The sequence below is a fragment of the Mercenaria mercenaria genome, chromosome 4, assembly GCF_021730395.1.
Source record: "Mercenaria mercenaria strain notata chromosome 4, MADL_Memer_1, whole genome shotgun sequence".
Lineage (NCBI taxonomy): Eukaryota > Metazoa > Mollusca > Bivalvia > Venerida > Veneridae > Mercenaria > Mercenaria mercenaria.
The window spans coordinates 77,665,085-77,680,904 of record NC_069364.1 but is presented as its reverse complement, the minus strand read 5'-3'; the positions used below and the strand labels follow the sequence as shown (position 1 = coordinate 77,680,904).

The window sequence follows — 15,820 nt, the reverse complement described above, 5'->3', positions numbered from 1 at the left end:
TTTTAGTTTTTCGCAACTCATAGTATTAATAAATGAGCCGCGCCATGAGAAAACCAACATAGTGGGTGTGCGACCAGCATGGATCCAGACCAGCCTGCGCATCCGCGCAGTCTGGTCAGGCTCCATGCTGTTCGCTTTTAAAGCCTATTGGAATTGGAGAAACTGTTAGCGAACAGCATGGGTCCTGACCAGACTGCGCGGATGCGCAGGCTGGTCTGGATCCATGCTGGTCGCACACCCACTATGTTGGTTTTCCCATGGCACGGCTCAAATGTGCATAATTTGATCACAGGGTTTGGTACCCGGATTAAAATTCACGTTCACTGAGCAGGAATTAAATCTTATATCGCATATGAGATTTATTAAATCGCAAAATTAAAACTTTAGAAGGTTATTCTATTAAAGTATAACATTTGTTTATAACAGTATGATGATAACAAGTAGTACGTATACATAATAGGAGGAGATATCTATCTCACTGACAACTTTACAAGTACTATTTTATAACGTAGTATTATCATTTAAAATGTCATACATAGCACTGGTTTTTACAAAATGGCTGTGAAGAGAAAAAATGCTGAAAAAAAAAGCTGTAGACATCTACGTGAAGTTATTTTGAGGTAAGTTTGAATTTCATTTCTTATATCAAATGTATTGTAAATTGTTTTTGCGCTTTGTCAACACTATATGCTAAATGAATGTGCATGGGGTTTTGAAGATTCGTGTGAAGCTGTACGCGTCTATGTATATAACCATATTTATTTGCTATAGCATTTTGGGAACCTTTTTTTTCTCATATATCCCTTGTCACTTATTGTAATAACTTGTAGCCCAACCCATTTGCTTTTGTTACCCATTATGTATATGTGCTGTGTATTATTATGTGTTTAGAAGCAATAAAATATGATTAAATCAAATGCCTTGTCACCAAGGTTCTGACCATAACATTTCACGTGAGTTGGCATGCGGATGACTGATGTTCTTTTTTTTCAAGTTCCCGACGGCAGCCTCCGCCGTCGTTATAACTTGGTAAAGGCATTTAAGGCATACTATAATACATCATTAAGAAAGAAATACATTTCATTCGGATACAAAATGGAACTTAACAAGTTGGGATTACAATTATGTGGTCTCAATTTCGTGTAGATCTTTAATGAAAAAAAATGACATTTGTACAACAAACTTAATGAAAAAAAACAACAACAAGCTTTATGTGTTTGACTGTATTTGAAGTTGAATAAGGCTTCTGGTATAACTACACATTAAAAATGAAGATGACATATCTAGTTGTAATGCATGCACTTGTAACAGATGTTTAACATTTGTGATTTGCAAATAAACAAAATGCATTTTGGTTCAAGTTATTTCACAGACTTCTACTGAATAGTCTGTCCATTAAAGAGAATGAAGCTTTTCTTGATTTGTTGTTTGTGCGAGTATTTCATTTTTTTTTCCAATGGTTTAAATTTGGGAGTGAAATAAGCGGTGATAATTCCACTAATTTCAAACTGTGGCCTTTTTACATATATGATGAACTTGATGGGTATTTGAATTATCTTTAAAGGTTTGGTGTGCACAAATGAAAGATATTTCAGTTATTTGTAAATTAATTAAGTGATCTTTTTATTCCATGTTCTACTGGTTTAGTTTACACACAACGTTACAATCTCACAGAAACATACATTGAATCAGAGTTTAGGAAAAATGTTGATATTTTTAACTATAATTTAAAAAGGGAATAACTACTGAAACTAACCGTTTTTAACAAATAAGTTATTCGCTTAGTTATCGAAAAACTATGGTGGCATAGAGGGGACATAGGAAATATTTTATTTATCACGTGCGCATGTGCTAACTATCACGTTCGCACGTGGTAGCTAACACGTGCGCACGTGAAAAATAAAATATTTCCTATGTAAACGTGATAGTTATCACGTGCGAACGTGATAAATAAAATATTTCCTATGCGAACGTGATAGCTATCACGTGCGAACGTGTTAACTACCACGTGCGAACGTGATAGTTATCACGTGCGCTCGTGTAATTAACACGTTCGCACGTGGAAGCTAACACGTGCGCACGTGATAAATAAAATATTTCCTATGTCCCCTCTATGCCACCGTAAAAAACTTCCATGAATATCTAATAAGTTCTATATGGCGCAAGATGGAAGGTATTTGTATAGAGTTAGGTTTTATTGTTTTCGTTGCCATCCTCCTTCACTCCTCTGTACCACAAAACACACCGCTTGTTAAATATTTAAATTTCACAAATATGGTCCTCTTGTCAAAATATTTGTAAAAAACTTAACATGTTTGATTGAAAATATATTTTAGTTCTAGGATGCTTATAAAAGAATAATATCTAAAAGTGACTAGGCGGATTTAATGAATGGGAAAATATCTGCTTGTTTGTCTTTTTTTGGCTATGCTTGTGACACAAAAAGCAAAATTCTACTTTTGTTTTGAATAAATATTTTGTTCGGAATAAATATTTTATTTTCTACAAATAAACACGTTCGAGAAACCAGCCAGCCATGTACATGTTTGTGTGATACTTTAATGCGTATTTAATCCGTCTGATTTGTTTCAATACAGTTTATCTGCGATAGTCATCGAAAATACAACACAATCGTGTATACTTTATTTCACACCGTATAATTGGATTAACAGATTATACCGATTAACCACCCCGAAACAATACCCACTGGCCCGACGTTGATGAAATATATAGCAAATCGGACATTCTTTAATATTGTTAAGTTTTTTTGGCAAACTGCATTGATATAATTTATAATTCAAGTTTTATCAATTAATATGTCAATACATTTTTGACAAACTAAAAATCAGTTATATTTTATATCTTCAGTGATCAAGCAAAGAAACATTTCAATACAAATATAAGGTTACTGTGTCTTATCAGGATTATTTTTAGAAAAACCTCACTTAAGGTATTCTATACATTCAATCTTATTAAAGAAAAGAAAAAGCTTATTCTTAAAATAGTTCTTTGGTTCTTACAACTTCTTGTTTTATAGTAATACTGTATCGTTTATATCTTATACCAACTTCATTTCAAATATGTCAACTTTCAGCCTTTATACTGGTCTCTTTGCAGGAGATATGCTTGATTGTTTGCCGAATACCAATGAAGGTTGACAGCGAACTGGTCAGAATGACCTCAGCTATTGATGGTCTTACTGTGAAAGGGGAGGCTGCACCAAAGAATTCGTGTGGTATTGCACCTCTCAGCGCAACAGTGCGGATAAACAAGCCGGGAAATCAGCTCACGCCGATGGACAGGTCTTATCAGTTTGTGCTGAATCGTACGCCAGGAGCTGAAGAGCTGACCGTTACCAGCTTAAATGGACCATCAGTTCCAGTGCGAAAGATGGAACACTTAAGTAGAGTGCGAACAGCAAATTATGGTATGACAACGATGGATTCGCCTTTCGTAATTAACGGTCAACCGGAACAAGCTCTTGTGATCGAGAAACCACATTTCGTTCTTTGTGGACTTCCGGTAGGCTCAAAAGAAATAGATCACCATCTTTATGTGAATGAAACACGAGTTGGAAGCTTTAAGACTTCTGCTAAGGCTGTGTACCAAGCAAGGCGTGGACAAAGGCCTGGTAAAGCTTTGAGTGAACAGTTCTATCCATTTCCGGATAAAGACATGATAAACTACAATACAAATTTGCCCGAAACTGTCGACGAGACAGGGAAAAAATCTGTCCCGCCAATTCCTCCAACCACACCGGTGAATTATGCTCATCATTTGGCTAGTCTAAAACCTAAGACTTCACAAGGCATCCGAACAGAAAACGGCGTACAAAAGTTCCATGGTTCAATACCTAGCACTGAATCTGAAAAATACCAGCATAGTGACTTGCTTATCAGAAATAGAAAAGTTATGCTACATCGCCGAGATGAGTCAAATGACAATGTTGAACTACATAGGGAACATTCTAGCGTGTCAACAAGATCTGGTAGATCTGTCGAAACAGTGACGGATTCTGTTGTCACAAACAGTTTGACAGTAACAACTGGCAAGGGATCAAAAATAGTGACACGCTCAGTTAGTAAAAGTGCTGGTAAAGTAAATTACAATAATCCGTATAGAAATACTAAATTTCGAGAAAGACTAGCGCTGAGTGGAAACAGGCGGCTGGAGTTTAACAATATTGATAGTTATTTCCAATACCAGAAACAGCAACATCACAATGGTAAACATATAATGACACCAAGAGCTATTCTGAAAATACCGAAACCATGCTCCGATACTTTCTTACTCCAAATGATGTATGATATGAATAGACCACACGCAAAAAGGCTAGCTAAAGGTTCAGCGATCTATTCTGACATAGGAGTGACAAAAGACTTGGAGGAATTTGTACAAAGTAGGACTTCAAGCTCTCTCAGTAAAACTCAATCAAACATTGATAAGTATTTAGGAAAAAGAACTCCAAAAAGTGCAAAAAGTGTTAGAAGTGCCAAGAGCCGAAAAAGCACCCGAAGTGCTAAAAGCGCTCTAGATGCCGATGCTATTGAGGAGGAGGGGGACTGGGAGGAAGAGAATATAAGTATTGTTGAAGACAACAAAGCGGATCTTGAAAAACGATAGAACTAAGACTAGTCTATATAAATTATATGTACCATATTGACTTAATGTTGTTGTTTTTTTAAATGCTACTTAAAACAGTAGAATTTTATATTTTGCACAAAACATTATAAAAATCCTTTATCTTTCAAGTGAACGGAAAAGTAATATTTTATAATGGAATGATAAACCCTGGAGTACATGTCTGCGATCAGTTAAGAAGTTTTACTTGTGTTCAAATAGGAGAGCAAGTGGGAATACTGTGCAAGAATTACTCAGCTTAAAATTAAGCATCACAAAATTGAGTTATTTTATTCATTTAAATTTGATAGAAATGTGTACACAAAATATATTAAGTATATTATCGTATTTTCATTAAGGAAATCTTTTTGTGGCCAATACTTTTTACTTAAAACTCGTTTTTTTTTTTTTTTTTTTTTTTTTTTTTGTCGTTTCAACATTATTTTAAAATTTATACTTTAAGACTTAATACGCTAAGAAATTGTGCTCTGCACACACTTCATTACTATACATAAGCAACTTTTATTTCACTTGTTTCGTTTATTTTCATGTTCCATCTACCTTAGAAAGAGCACAAATAATAATACATTTTGTGTATGGTGTCTTCAAAGATCACCTCACTTAAAACGCGTCCTGGCACTTTGTCAAATCGGTGTTGTAACGTATCATATTTTTCATAGCAACAGTCATTTATTTTATGACCTTGATCAGTTCCACTTTCATGTATAGATTGCCAGGATTAAAATTCAGATCATTACGAAACAGACACATTAAGTAGTACCAAGTGCATTGACACCAGCATAGGCGACACAAGTCTGCATCGGACGTCCGAAAATAAACAGTCAAAATTACAACTTTAAAAGAAAGGAAATAACCATTTTATTCAGTCAAATTAATATTAAGGTGACACGTAATGTTTTCTTAATCACTTACGATTACGACAGAGTACACATTTGAAATGAAACGATCTGTAAGTGAATTAAAGAATTATCCCTAAGGAGTAAAAAAGTATGTTGAAAACTACAGCCTGAGGGCTGAAATTATCTTTAACTATTGTATTGCATTGTATGTATGGAATATTTAGCTTTCGATTGCATTGTATGTATGGACATACCATTGAACAGTCTATTTGTGTATGTGTTGGTCAGGCACGCCGACGCTTAATAAAATCTATGAGAAGATCCTTTGACGGTATAAATTATAGCAGACACGGTTTGATTGAGTGACCTACGTTGTGTTTAGGAATTGTTGTTAACTGGCTATTGCTATGAGTTGAGTCTTTGAATGACTCGATTAGAAGGAAACCAGATCAACCTATCTATAAAGACCACCATTTGGAGAACCAAAATGTGGTCTTTATTGGGAGGCGGTCTTTATTCACAGGTTAAAATACACAGTAAATGTTAAAATGGGAAACAAAACATGTGGTCTTTAGAACCAGGTGGTCTCTGTTCAGAGGTGGTCTTTAACACAGGTTTGACTGTATGCAAACTGATGATTAAGCTTCCTCATTTTGTCAAAATCGGCCTAAAATGTATAAATGCTGGTTCAATCTTCATCACATTAGTGTAATTTTATGACATAATTCAGTTTATGTTATATTTGAGTATAACTTTATTCAGTATGTTTCCATGACATGTTATGTTGATACAGTCGCACGTGTTTAATTATTGTCTATGTGAGTCAATGAAACTGAAACTGTTACTCTTTGTGTTGTTTAATGTTGTCTTGCGCCCTGTTGTGACACTACCGGATACGTCATGAAAAAGTTTTTGACCTTCCTTCAGCTACTTTTAACAAAGCTAACAGAAGACAGACGAACACACCATAGACAGCTAGGCAGTGTGGCTTTCCACAAACTTACACGACAATACACAACCATTAAAACTGAAGTGGTCATTTGAAATCAGTGTAATAACCACTTGAACTAGGCAACATATGGTCTGCCCTGATGTGTTAGAAATCAAGGAAAAAACACAAGAACAAAATACTGAATGTGTTGCGAAATGACTATTCAAGATTCATTTATGAAATGATACACCCTTTCCCACCCAATGTACTTGTCACACGAACACATGCACGCATAAACAAGTTAGATATATAATAAGGGCTCAATATATATTTCCAAATATGGGCATATTTGTTTTTGACCAAAATAATGCTATTTCGTAGGGATATGAGTACGTGGATTTCAAGTTTTGAAGATAAACTAATTGGAATTTTACATGTTTGATTGGATTTAATTTCGCGCATTGACGCAATCGCGAAATCCATATTAACCCTTACCCTGCTAAATTGTCCATCTTTCAATTTGGACAGTACCATTAACTGTTAAAACTGGGCAGTCTGATCTTTGATCTACACTGGTCGCAAAAGCATAATCAGCCGTGTCCAGCATGATAAGGGTAAATGATTTTCTTGAAAGCTGCACACTATCACACGTCTCGTCTACCAACATCAGGTCACATATTCCTTTTATCATGTTCGTACTCACATACAGCATGAAAATGCATATAAAGGCTTTATTTTGTGAATTGCTTGATAAATAAAACATCGTTAAAATGAATCTATGTATTTAATGATAGAAAACTGTACAATGAAGTACAAAACCGCACTTTTTCCGTCGAATCAATACAATGCTAGTAAAATTGAATTGGCAAACAGTTGATTGTCAAATGTAACTGTTCCTTAGAATCAATTATAAAACAGAATTTTGCGTACAATTAACGCGAAACTGGTCTTGTTTGCTCGAAATATTTTACATTGGACAATCTGTCCAAGGATCTTAAATAGTTTTCACTGTTTAATCACATTTAAATCGTTATAAACTGTCTCGGTCCATTTTTACTCGGCTTATTAAATAAAATCCCGTTTCAAAGGCAATGAAACATTCACTTCTGTACATATTGTGAATTACTTCTTGGCGCAGTCAATCATCACTTTGACACCCTTGCCTGACTTTGACATCTCAAACGCCTGCATCGTCTCTTCCAGTGTGAACCTGTGTGTTACTAAGGGGGCAACATTGATCTTACCACACGAGATCATATCAATCGCTGTCTGCCAGCTGAAGAGATAAAAATGAGCCGTGCCATGACAAAACCAACATAGTGGATGTGCGACCAGCATGGATCCAGACCAGCCTGCGCATTCGCGCAGTTTGGTCAGGCTCCATGCTGTTCGCTTTTAAAGCCTATTGGAATTGGAGAAACTGTTAGCGAACAGCATGGATCCTGACCAGACTGCGCGGATGCGCAGGCTGGTCTGGATCCATGCTGGTCGCAAAGCCACTATGTTGGTTTTTCCATGGCACGGCTCAAATATAGGATGTATTCCATTTGCAGCAAACCTCAACAATTCAAGCTGAATTTTAACCTGTTCGTTATACCAACATTGTATGCGGATTGTTTAAAATAAGACCTAGCGCAGAACTATCAACATGAGAAAACTAAAGTCCAATTCTCCCATGTCTTAATGATCACGCTATAGTTAAATGGAATAAATAAGGTTGTCGCAAAATTAAGAATTGTATAGCATGGGTGACGGGAAGCGCGTCCACCAGGGCGACCCAAAAAGGTTTAAAAAGATCGAGTGCCTGATACAAGCATTTTTGGCTTTGCAAAGGCGTTGGTTTAAAATAATAATAAATCACTCAACATAATATATATAAAGACCAAAGAGCCAAACCATGTCGACGTTCAGATCCCGGACGAGTCTCCATCTAGCGACTTTTAGCCGTAACAAATCAAAGAACTTTCTGTGGCGGGATTCGAACCCGGGTCGCTCGGGTGCTAGTCCAATGATGCTCTAACCACTGACTGGATTTCCTGATGCAGTTGTCAGAGATTAGCTTTAGACGTGCAACGGCTAAAACTATCACCTTAATAACGATTGGCAAATTACTTATTGTCCGTGTGCGATTTCGGTATTCTCTGGATGCATTGATCACATTGAACTATATTTATTGTCCGACGAATGCCGAATTGTCTAATGACAAAACGAAATCACGCGGAAGATGCAGAACGTCATAACGGGTGTACTACATAAATGTAAATAAAAATAGTACCTAAGTTTAAGCGAGCCATAGACTCGGATCCGTAAGAGCCGCATCAACATTACGAAGATATAATTTCGGACTACATACATTAAGACGCAGAACTTTAGTCAAAAGCCATCCTAACCACTTGAAGCGTGGTTACATCAAATTCAACAATACTCACGTGTTGATATATCTGAATGACCCAACTATCTCAATCTCTTTAGCAACCAAGCTAACGACTGGGAACTCCACCTTGTTTGGTCCATGTCCGACAATTGTGAACACTCCACCTGGTTTAGTTGCCTGGCATAATTGTAAATCAAATACTATGTAAATAAGAAAAGAAATAACCCAAAAAAATATTCTCAGACAATTATCAGATAGATTAGTTTGTATAGGTTTTTATGGGTATCTCCTTCCACTAGTTGCGATATGTTTCGCTAAGAAAAGTGTTGTATTTTCTAATATGGCTTCGATACATAAACATACATCATGATAAGGTCTGTACTGAAATGAAACTGGCAATACAGCGTACATCAATGTTTTGAATTTCATTGCCATTTTCGTTTAAAGTATACTTACAAAGACTCCAAGGTTAACAGAAAACTGTGCTCCGCTACATTCTATTGTTCTGTCTGGAGCGCCGCCTAGTACTTCAGCTACTTTCTTAGCAACATCCTCTTCGCTGGCACCACGTTCGATCAATACAGTATGTGTAGCCCCAACTTTTCTAGCAAATTCTAAACGAGCTGAATCTATGTCTAAAAAGTAAGCAAAGCTAGATGCAAGTTTGCAATGGTGTATGTTGAAAATGATATCCTTACAGAAGGTTTATCTATAGCTGTTTTCTATCTGGTTCATTATAAACTTGTTGCAGCATCCTCTACATTTTCGCATGTTGATTTTAGAAACGAGAACCTTAAAATGTCGTGCTTTGGGTAAAAATGAAATTGTTGAAAATAAACTTAAAGCTTAGTTTCTTAATTATCCACAATATCGTGTTTTATTCTACAAAGAAAGCGTTTCGTCAGTATCTTTTGCTTTGAATGCAAAAGAATGCTTGATGAGTTTTCAAATAAATTATTGATTAGAATCCATCATTTTCTCACAATAAGATACTTGACTGCTTATCATAATAGTGCATGTTCCGGTTGAAGTAGTAAAAGACTAATTTCCAGCCATATGAAATATTAGGTATAAGAGTCAGATGGCATGGCGGGTTGGCACCCATGCCCCCAGGTTCATGAATTATTTTGCAATCATATACGTTACTCCTACCCCTCTTCCGCAAAATTTGGCACAAAATTTTATCTTGCGAGATAAACGGCATTAAAAACACAGTTGTATAATTCATGTTACTATAGGTAATCCCTGCCATTCCCACTAAAACTCTGTACCATTTAATTGCAACTTTATCAAGATTTGTCGTTTTACCTGTAACACACACAGCCGAAGCACCGAACGCCTTGGCCGACAACATTGCACAAAGTCCTATCGGTCCGGCCCCACAGACCAACACCCTATGACCCATTGCAAGTCTGCCACGGCGACAAGCATGAAGGCCTACAGACAAAGGCTCGATTAAAGCACCTTCTTCAAAACTCACGTTATCTGGTAATCTGGAAAAAACGTTTTCAGTAGGACTGTAACTACAGAGACCAGAGAGGGAATTTATTGTTCTCACAATATAAGAGTGGTGCTTTTTACACAATTTGCTACAACTGTATTTAAATTAATGGAACACAGAACAAAAGACGTTAAACATTTTATTATGAATTCTCTAAAGTCAGCACATCATATAGCTTGTCGTGACTTTACACAAATGTTGACTTGAGCACGTGAAATGCGGACAGGGTGAAAAATAATTCAGCTATCATGTGTTTTGCTAGAAAATATGTCTTATTATGTTTTGTAACTTATGAAGACACAGACCGTGAATTTGTTTGTTTGTTTTGGGTTTAACGCCGTTTTTCAACAGTATTTCAGTTATGTAACTTTTTTGTTTTTGTTGGGTTTAACGTCGCACCGACCCAGTTAGGTCATATGGCGATTTTCCCGCTTTAATGGCAGTTTTTCCTCCGTGCAATATTTCACCACAGGCGGGCACCTGGGTAAGCCGGCCAGCTGGATGGCTTCCTCACATGAAGAATTCAACGCCCCGAGTGAGGCTCGAACCCACATCGGTGAGGGGCAAGTGCTTTGAATCCTTGCGTGTATCAGTGCTATACACTGGGCACGTTAAAGAACCAGGCTGTCTATTCGAAACGAGCTAGGCTAAGTTAGCCGGATAAGCTGTATCTGATTCTGATCTCTGTCGTGGGGCTTTGTCTCACTCTGTCCTCTGGTCAGTCGCTCTGTGTCTGACTAGTAAGGATGAATTATGCGCCCTGTGTGGCTGCATTTGAACTATGTAAGCGCTTGGGCGCTATATAAATCTGGTAAAATTTAATGTACAACGCCAGTGAATATACTATGTGTAAAATTAGGCGTTTAATCAAATAAAGCAGTTTCAGTTTCAGTTTGAAGTCAGCGGCCTTAACCACTCAGCCATGGAGGCCTTTTCAGTAACCTAACCAGTGTTCCTGGATTCTGTACTAGTATAAACCTTTTCTCCGTAAGTGACTGCTAACTTCCCCACATTATTCAGAGGTGGAGGACGAATGATTTCAGACACAATGTCTTATCAAATCGTCGATCCGTAGATCTGTGCTCTCCCTATTGAGCTAAGTGGGCGGGTGCAGACCGTGTGTAGAGAAGGGATACCGATGACACAGTAAAAGGCAATGTAAAACTACTGTGTTATTAACTAGTGTGTAATTAAATAGGGTGCAATTAACTGTTACAGAATAACAAAAATAGTCTCCGTCTGCATTTTCAAAATTGTTCTGTAAGCTTTGCAAGTTGTTTTACGCATTTTATAAATTGAACAGTGTATTTCAAAAGATGTTCTGTAATGTATATAAGTTGTTTTGTTAGATCCTTGGCGTATATTTTTACTTTTAAAGTTTCATATACTTTCATTCGAGGCAATGTAATATGTCTTACTTGAATACAAAATCTGCTCCGTGCACGTGATAACGTGCTAGGGCACCGCTGTCTGGGGGTGTGGCCAAGAAGAATACATTTGGACACAAATTATACCGTCCACATTTACAGGCTTCACATACCCGACAAACCCCATGTGGTTCTATGGCAACTCGATCTCCTACAAGTAATTTGTGAAAGATATTCAAATTAAAGAAATAATATATCACAAACAGTGATTTGTAGGTGGATAAGACATTGAGTTAAGATGCGAAGGAAGTGTATAAAATAATACATATCTGAACGACAAACGATGACTTACTGAAGAGAACGTCACTGTTTGAGATATGCAATTTCGATTTAACACTTTATCAAGAATCAGTGAGCATCTAAATCCTTTACGACATTCCACAAGTATTTGCCCGATTTGTGTGGGTTTCTTTTCCAGCATGCCGCTATGGCGTCAAGACGCAATGTTCTTGCATACCAGACGGGGATTTCCGGTATTTTTACCGGTGCTGGAAAAATCCATCTTACACCCGGGGGGCGGGGGGGGGGGGTGTAAGATGACTCTCGTGCTGTAAATGACGTATTACGAGCTACATATATGTAGAAGATTTATGTAGTAATTTATATTTTATTTGAAAAACGGAATAAATATTCAATATCTTGACAGTTCCTGTTGGTTCCTGATAATATATTTCTCGATTCAAATCACGGTATTTTATCAAAAATTCATAACGTTACGCTGCAACTGATAAAACAAAACCGGAACTAAACATTGTTATTTGTTTTGAAATGTCATGACGCTCTTTCCTGTTTACGGACGTTGGTTTCCCGCGCTTTGTTTAAATACGCTGCTATATGAAATAGTTCTAGATAGAAAGCTGTTCGATTGATTTTATTTTTATTAGATTTCTATTATTTCTTGAATCGGTATGCAAGAAAATGATTCTTTCATGGTTATAGGTGCAGATGGAAATATCGGCTCTCGGGTAACTGTTAAGGCGGTAACTCGGCAGGGAGCCTCGTTACCGCCTAAACAGTTACCCTCGAGGCCGGATATTCCAATCTGCACCTACAACCAGTGAAAGAAACTTATAAGATAATACTAATGATGTTAGAACAAATGATGATAGACTAATTAGACAACTAATATTTATTGTTATAGTATATCTGTGCAGCTGAGTAACTATCTTTAGTGAATCTTTATTATTCCTTAATCAATTTTCAAACAAATGCTCCGAAAAAAAAAAAGCTTGCGCAAAACATTGAGAATTTAGAATAAAATGCCACAGATATGTCAAAAGCTAGAAATGGCAAATAGCCTTTATAGCTTATTACAAACAGTAAAGGTTCGCCAACGGGCCTACTGACATGTATGGCCGCGTAACCACGCGCATTTATTCAATTGTTGGAAATAAAGACATTGGGCCATAAGAAAATGAGAAAACGGAGTTACTCCCACCTTCCCCACATAAAACATACATGTACTTCTAAGCAAAAGCTCAAAAAATAATACCAATTTTTAGATGCGAGACGCCTTCGCCAACTTTAGTAACGACAGCGCTGCATTCGTGACCAAGCAACATCGGTCCCGTCACAATAAAGCGGTCACCTATTCGACCGTGCTGCCAATAGTGTACGTCCGAACCGCAGATTCCAACTTTCTGCATACATAGTTGAACCTCTGCAATAAATATTTAATATCACACTGTATTAAGCAATCGTGTGCTTACCCAGTAAGAAAATGTGATCTACCTAACTCATGAAATCAGAAATTAACTAGTTCTACAGAAAATATGTAGATTCTTTTCATTCCTGATTCCAAAAATAAAAACAACAACATTTGTTTACCCTAATCGTGGTAATAATGCACCGGTTAAAATAAAAATGTACTTAGAATAAAAGACTTAAGAATGTTATTATGGATGCCCAGATATTTTGCCTTTCGATACTGACGATCAGAGCGGTCATCGTCGTTCTTTCTTTTCTTTTTTTGCCATTTTTAGTAAATATGTTTTATTCACCTTAGCCTAGCTAAGACCGCCACTTTCAGTCAATAATATATATGTAATGTAGGGTATGCTTATCATAAAAATAAATTGTTTTCTAAACTTACCTCCCTTGCCCGGTTCTGGTATAGGTCTGTCTTCCTAGAGGGGAGAAACAAGACTTAGTAAGCAGGGGCCTAGCTCGGACGTAAACTTGTACCGTGTGAGGAAAATATTAAAAATTAAAGATTGCGAGATTTAGTCAGCTAAAATTTCAGAACGCGATTTTTTAGATTTGATATATTTACTTACTATTTTTTATAAAAGGACAGGGCCCAGACTTCTATGTACACCTTGGCCAAAAGTTTGAAACAGGGTAAGACGCTTTATTTCCTTTATATAAAAAAGATATAGTCAATTTTGTGTAATCTGTTTGGAGATTTAAGAGATCTTTCCAAAATGTATGAGTTTACCATATACTTTCTAAATATAATAAAAAACACAGGATATGAACCTTTAAATATTTAAGTGGGTAGAATTTCATAAAGCCTTAAATGCCACCTACTTATCCTTCGAAAAGTCGAGCTATAACTTAGGACATAGTATCATAGCCTATGTGACTGGATGTTTTATTGGACATTATGCAACTATCGAAATTTTAGGATTAACTGTAGTTATATATTTACTATCATTTCCAAGATGAGATGAGATTTCAAAGAGAAGGTGATTAAGATAATAGGAAACCGAAGAATTTATCGAGAAACTGATATTAAACAAGAGACCCAAGCCGGTCATGACCGTGCATGGCAAGGCTGTATTTTCATGTTTCTATATTCTCAGCTTCCCATTTGAAATATTTAATGAGGAAACTACTGTTGAATAAACGAAGAAAATGCTGTTTTCACGGGTGTGACATTACATATGAAAGGAACCAAATGTGTTTGAAGTTATTCGTAGAGTGCAGTAATCAGCTTACACCTGTTTTCGGTCATTAATTGTGTCCCGTAAAGCAAGGGAAACGCTTTAAAAAATCAAATTAAATGTAATTGTTTTGAACTGTTTGAAAAGTACATACATTATATATCTGTACTTTCTCCGAAAACATGTTTGAAATATTATTAGCTTTTCAACTAGTATACAAATATCTCGGTAGATGGCAGTGTCTGTTTCATCTAGCTAGAATTATGAAATAAAGAGTAGAGGGTTTTGATCACATCCCCGGTCCTTTTTATAAAAATGTCAGTATTTATATGAAATCAGCAAGTAATCTCTAACGTTGCTGAATTTTAGCTAAATCCCATCATTTTTTTCTCCGGAAGTAACAGTGTCCCTAACTGAACTTCCGTATGTGCAAGTTTACGTCCGACCCCACTGGTAGGGTCATCTCATAACATGTTACTATATCTACATTCTGGTACAATATAAAAAGTACATCTAGTTTGTAATGGGCCGATTTATTGAATGAAACTACTTTTGTGTTTGTCAATAACCCATCAACGAATAAGGAAGAGTTCAAGTGCACGTATTGCTGAGATTTTAAACAATGTAAAATTAAAACCGAATTATCTCACCAAGCGGAGGTCAAGCTTCTTATATAGTATTGCTGATAAATTAACATCCGTCATCTTTGTTACGTGAACACTTTCTAATTTATGTATGCTTAATTGTCTTTAAACCGTTCGTATCTAAGAGGCACCACGTTAGATTTCAATGAAATATTTAGAAATTAGAAGCAATACACATCAGATATAAAACTGTACACTGCAGTTTTCTCATAAATGTTTATAATGTTAGACTGAAGATGAGCAAAGATAAAGCTAAATAATACTGATTAAATTGCACAGTGGTAAAGCAAACTAGGGCATAGCAAGTTCATCTGCTCTACAATAGTATCTGGAAGATTAGTAACTAAAACAAGGTCATTGATCCTCATTTTCAATCTTCAGTGGTCCAACATATATATAGTCCTCAGACCAACAAGAGAAATCAAGGATGTCATCATGCAGTTGTGAAAAAATGGTGGGTTCTCTGAGGGTTGTTTAAGGTCACAAACCTGTAAATAGTTTTCCCTATATATTCTATATAAAACTGACATTTTTTAAAGAGCTACCAAACATAGCTAGACCCATTTCAGAGAACAAAT

The 15,820-nt window shown here is 36.4% G+C and overlaps 2 protein-coding genes across 2 annotated transcripts; one reads left to right on the top strand and one right to left on the bottom strand.

Moving 5' to 3' along the window:
- Positions 1-280: 280 nt before the first annotated feature.
- Positions 281-6,329, top strand: LOC123552211 (uncharacterized). Its single transcript, XM_045341692.2, has 2 exons — positions 281-620; positions 3,118-6,329. The coding sequence occupies exon 2, from the start codon at positions 3,148-3,150 to the stop codon at positions 4,621-4,623; it is 1,476 nt and encodes a 491-aa protein (XP_045197627.2). The 5' UTR covers positions 281-620; positions 3,118-3,147; the 3' UTR covers positions 4,624-6,329.
- An 847-nt stretch (positions 6,330-7,176) lies between these two features.
- On the bottom strand, positions 7,177-15,622 carry LOC123552210 (sorbitol dehydrogenase-like). The gene is made up of 8 exons (XM_045341691.2): positions 15,249-15,622; positions 13,806-13,839; positions 13,206-13,373; positions 11,705-11,864; positions 10,094-10,278; positions 9,242-9,420; positions 8,841-8,962; positions 7,177-7,687 (listed from the first exon to the last, which is right to left on the bottom strand). Exons 1-8 carry the CDS (start codon positions 15,300-15,302, stop codon positions 7,534-7,536), a joined length of 1,056 nt encoding a protein of 351 aa, XP_045197626.2. The 5' UTR covers positions 15,303-15,622; the 3' UTR covers positions 7,177-7,533.
- Between the last annotated feature and the right edge of the window lie 198 nt (positions 15,623-15,820).